The sequence below is a fragment of the Sander vitreus genome, chromosome 17 (assembly GCF_031162955.1).
Source record: "Sander vitreus isolate 19-12246 chromosome 17, sanVit1, whole genome shotgun sequence".
Lineage (NCBI taxonomy): Eukaryota > Metazoa > Chordata > Actinopteri > Perciformes > Percidae > Sander > Sander vitreus.
In genome coordinates this window covers 16,325,554-16,331,102 of record NC_135871.1, presented here as the reverse complement: position 1 = coordinate 16,331,102, position 5,549 = coordinate 16,325,554, and the positions used below count along the sequence as shown (strand labels likewise).

The window sequence follows — 5,549 nt, the reverse complement described above, 5'->3', positions numbered from 1 at the left end:
CAAACACATTAGCTATCTAACCGACTATACAGCATGCTTTGATTTTGACCTATGTAACCTTCTGCCAAATCTGTTCTAATAAAACTTGCTCAGCAATAGGAAAATCTATTCTCTCTCTCCGTCAGTCTGCTGGAACTAGCATGGAAGAACACACATCAGGGTTTTGGCTTCCTCTAAAAGCATTATGCCATTAAAAGCAGATATCTTTCCAATCGGTTTGGCAGCTGCACAACCTATCAGTGTTCAGTGAGATGGGACTGTGGTTGAAAAAAAAAAAAATTGTAATCCCTGCTGTCCTCTTCCTAGTATTACTTTCTTAATCCCTTCCCCTAATTGGAAGTAAGAACTGTATGCATACGTGTGAGATTAGAGACATAGAGAGAGAGTGAGTGTGTCAGAGATTTTTTTTTAAAGGGAGTAAAGGAGGTAAAAAAGAGGGAAGAAAACAATGGGAACGGGATTGAGAGAAAGAGAGAAATTGCTACAGGCAGAAAGCAGGAGTGTGTAGTCATCACTCCTCCCCTCGTACGATGTTCTATAAAACAAACGAGCCCTGGCCTCTGTAATTACAGTGGTGCGATGGACAGAAGAGAGAAAATGGCACACCATTCCCCCAAATGAACTGTCATAGCACATGCTGAGTAGGGCGGCGTAGGCAGGGCATGAGTTATCACTGGTAAACAAACAGAAGCAGCCATGCATGTACGCAGAAGACACTCTGGGGAGTTTGTGTGTGTGGGGTGTAGTGTGGATCTGCATAGACTCTACTTTGTGTGTGTGTGTGTGTGTGTGTGTGTGTGTGTGTGTGTGTGTGTGTGTGTGTGTGTGTGTGTGTGTGTAGTACCTTTCTGTCCACACAGGCCACTGAGCGCCCAGCCATACGGTTGGCAACATCTCTGTGTTCATTAATGTCATCGTTCAGCAGATCTTCAAAGCGTCCATTACGGAACTTAAACAGCTTGTCTGAATATGTCGCCCGACCTTGATTCGGAGAGAAGCAGAGTTCAGGAGAGGCAAAGATTTTGCGGCGAGAAAAGTGGCGTTATGCAATACAAGAAACGTGGGTGATTGGAAACACAAGTGGTTGTTGTGGCTGAAAGTGACTTGAATGTGAGGTGTTGTAGTTTTGGCAGTGGGCGCACTGTAGCTCTTGGATTGATTAATAGCAGCACAAAGCTTATCTGTTATCTGATTAAGACTCAGATGAGATAAGCTTAATAACTGCACACTGATTCTCCTTCTTTGTCTCTGTATCAGAGAACAGGCACAACCCCTATGGGAGTGTGTGCACAATTTGTCAATGTGTTTTTGGTAAAGTGTGTCCATGTGTGTGTGTGTGAAAGCATGTACTGTACCAGAGAAGGCATTATTGGTGTTAAGGACATAAATTTCCTCCCGGCCGTCTCCATCGATGTCACACGCTGTCACTCCGATGGCGTTACCTTGGCGGTCTCGCAGGGCGTAGAACGGGGAGCTACGGTTGTCAACAGCAATGTTGATGAGCCTTTTCTTCTGCTTGTCGTACTTTAGCACCAGGTTTGGGCCATTGTAGCTGTCAACAGGCACCAATGGCAAGCTGTTAGAGCTTCATTACATGAGACTGTCAGCAGGAATTTCGAAGCCTAAATCATGGAGTGTGAATTTTTTGTTCTACAATTCAAGAGTAGTGACTAATGATGTTACCTAAAACTCCTGAAAACAATGTCAATGTGTCTTCATTTGTAGATGAGCGTACTAAAATTTCTGGTTGTGCTGTATTTTGTAAAAGTGTTTTTTTAAAGCCCCTGAAAACTTAATTTTAAATCTTAAAGGGGAACTCTGATTTTACACATCAAAGTCTGTTTACATATCTTGGTGAATAGTACTACTGCACAAAGTTGTATAAAGCCTAGTACACTACAAGACTACAAGTTTGAAAGTGAAAAAATAAATCTGGGGGTGTGGAGTTAGAAAGAAGTCAGCTTACCAGACCTCTTTAGCTCGCTGCTCACTTCTGTTTGAGGCTAGCAGCTCGAGGCTACATTAGCCTCTACTAACATAACCGCCCCACTAAATCTTGAAACAAACTGTCAGCAGTTTAGCTGCATCACAATGTAAGTCAGTGGAGTTGCATTGTGGGGTCCAACAATGTTTTAGGAGTGCCAAATCAGTGCAGTACTCTTAAATATGTCTCTATAACTTAAATATCCATGACTAAATATGCAACAATTTCAAGCTAAATCAAAAAAAGTTGTATTTATTAAAAGTATGTTGATCTGCTACACAGGGGCGCCGTATAGGGGGGAAAAGTTAGAACAATTTCAAGGGCCCATGACTGACAGGGGCCCCAAAAAATAGGTAAAAACTAATATAAAATTATTAAACCATCATCATTCAGTATATATATTTAAAATATAATAATACAATTAATGATCTCTTTTTTTTTTTTTTACTTGTTTTTGGCAGTAAAAGTTAAATATCCCCATTGACCAAAAAGTAAACATCCATATAGACCGACCACCCCCCTGTATCTGCATGAAATGGTTTGGTCCTGCCGTAGCACACTCAGACTCAGTGACAGTGTTGCAACTAAACACTTAGTAACATCGTGGTCACTGTAGTTCTGGCGCATGATGCAGAGTGCTCAGAAGTGACCACTACAGTGACCACGATGTTACTAAGTAACGTTAAATCAAAATCTGGTTTTCAAAAAAGGAAAGAGAGAAAAGAGAGAGAGGAAAGACAAAGGAAAGGGTGTCAAACTGTAACCCAGTTTTTCACCAAGAAAGGTGGGTAGCCTATAGTCTGTGAGTGGTATTAACCCGTTGGCTTAATGTCCATAGTGAAATAAGCTAGCTAGCTACAGACTAGTGTTAGCCTACATTTAATCACCATTTAACCAGTGCAGGGAAACGTTTAGCAAGATATTCATATTAAATCATTGTCCCTGCCCCTTTTAGCAGACTTAACAACAGATGAGTCAGCAGCACCCCAGTCTCCCCCTAATTGAGCCCCTCCCTGTCCCAGTGAAGAAGGTGAGGTGAACATTGTGTTCAATGACATGCCAGTTAGCATCATTGCAGGGAGTCTGTGGGGATTTCTCTGTCTCTCTTGCTCTTTTTACCATTACAAAAAAGAAAATGAAATATTTATTAATGACAGAAATTCAAACACATTAATAACAATTATTTTCTCACATAATGATCATTATGAAATAAAATAAAAAAACAACAATTTACTGTCTGTACTGGATGCTGGACAGTTGGAAACAGTGAGTAGCTTACCTGAGCCTGCATGTAACAATATTAACTGTATTGAACTACAAGATGCAAGACAGTTGCAAGCCTTTAATTAGAGTTATGTAAAGCTTTTGATGGGACAGTTAGGTCCTCGAGATGTGGTGACAACAGCTGCGCAGAGGGGGCCCAATTTGATTTTTTGTCATGGGGCCCAAAATTCCTGGCGGCGCCCCTGCTGCTACATCAGGATGGTGTGGGTGTGGTTTGATCAGATTTGGTTGACAGTGGTCTGGCATTATGAGCAGATAACCCACCAAATCTCTTGATTACAATAAACGTGTGCATGAAGGATCTCATCATTTACAATGAGAAGTTGGCAGGGCCTTTAACATTCTGCATGTTTTACAGTCAGTATAGATTTTTAGTAATGGCATCGCTATAACCTCAATTTGACAGCTAATTCTAGATTTTCTTCAGGGTAACAATTCAATCTATCATCCTTTTATTGCACCGGGGGGGGGGGGGTTTGAATCAACAGCTTCCAGTCAAAATCAGATTTTGCCAAAATATTTACATTCTAAAAAATTACTTAAATGTCATACACATTTGGATATATATCAAAAAGCTTTTAAAACTCTGCCAAGGGGATATTTGGGACGTAATCTGTTAATAACAATAAGAGTGACACAGAAAAGAGGCCACAATCTGATCCATCAACACTTTTAACACTCATCTCTGTTCTGACTGTTAACTTGACCATACAGTCTGATTATAAGTGAAAATCAGAGTGACTTCACTAACTTGTCCCTTCAGCCATTGTATAATAATAGGAATACACTTTTACCGTGCTATACTTAAGTACTGATGGTCAGTGTAATATAAACTAAGACACTTTACCCCAAGATACTTCTAATACCCAATGAAATGACATCCTCCATGAGGTTTTGTGATGCCCTCTTGTCCAGCATACCTGCTGAATAGGGTGTCTTGGCTAAATGACATTTATTAAGCAGGGTCATTATGGTCCATCTATTTTCTGTTAAGCATTGGGAAATTCATTGCTGCTTCACTGGATAGAGGCAGGCTTGCCAAACTGTTCCCATCAATGGCGCTCTATCCAATCACATCCATTTTCATCAGCTAAGCAAGCCTCAAAGCACTATTGCCATCTCTCGTCTTTTAGTCTTTTGCCTTTGTCTTGAACCTTTAGCTTGGAAAAGGACTGCGTACTTTTAATCTAGCCTCTGATTTAGAGTTAGATATCACTCAACAGTTAATGAATTGCTCTTATTGTGCATAATTAAAAAAGAATTGTGCTTGTAACACTGTGAGAAGAGCAAAGGGGGTATTAGGGATTCACGAAGCTTGAAAAAAAACTAATTTTGAGTAACAAAAGTCTGTTTTACCCAACCTGCCTGCCCCTTTCTCACCCAGCGACAAATATCTCCAGGTCTCCGTCCCCATCCACATCAGTGATGGCCACACCATAGTTGAGCTGGGTGGGGTTGTTGTCATAGTCAGGAGGAAGGACAGTGTTGGTTATAGCCGAGAACATAGGCTCTGATCGCTGAGCCAAGGAGATGGCAGGCAGGAATAGAACCAGCCACAACATCCTCACCTAAAGGAAAAAACACACCATTTGCAACAGCTGAATTGGAGGAAGGTTACCGTCATGCTGTTTGTCTTTTTTGCTGCTTCATAAATCTCTGCCACTTTTACTCAAATGCATTTTCCAAAGAGCTAAAGTGCAGCAATATGTCTGAACTAAAAAGTAGAACATTGCTGTAAAAAAAACCCCAAAAAAAACCAAATTCACACACAACACACTTCGATTGAACTACAGCACACTTTTGTCCATGCAGTTGAGGTAAATGAGAAACAAATGTGTAGATCATACACTTGCAAACTGCAACACATGCCCTTGTCGCTAATTCTCCAAATCCATCGTGAAGCAAACATCAGCGCATCGTTGGCAGAGCTTCCTCCTATACTCAGACATAAAGATGAAGATATACCACCGCAATCAGCAGCATTCTGCAGGGTTAGATCTGAACAACCCATCACAGGCCGACGGGCTGAGGAATTGCAGGACAGAAAATCCATAAATGGAGCAGGGCATTAGCCAGAAGCCAAGTGAACATAGAGGAAACCAATATGACCTGATATAACAGACCTGAGGCGGTGTTTCCTCAGAGACACTGACCAACTCTAAATTGGAAAAGCTTTTTTTTGGATAAAAGTGCTGTGTGATGTCTAAGTGTCCTTTAGTGGTCAGTAGATAAAAGGTGAACATAGAGGAATTGATCCAATCGACTTTTGAAGTGCAGGCAG

At 41.1% G+C, this 5,549-nt stretch overlaps 1 protein-coding gene across 1 annotated transcript in view; it reads right to left on the bottom strand.

Annotated features, from left to right (window-relative positions):
* The window catches only part of crtac1b (cartilage acidic protein 1b), an 18,810-nt gene extending 13,980 nt beyond the window's left edge, over positions 1-4,830 (bottom strand). The window contains exons 1-3 of the mRNA XM_078273284.1: positions 4,649-4,830; positions 1,356-1,552; positions 845-981 (exon numbers count right to left, since the gene is read on the bottom strand). Coding sequence (XP_078129410.1) covers positions 845-981; positions 1,356-1,552; positions 4,649-4,830 — 516 coding nt within the window. The remainder of the gene's footprint in view (positions 1-844; positions 982-1,355; positions 1,553-4,648) is intronic.
* Positions 4,831-5,549: the final 719 nt, after the last annotated feature.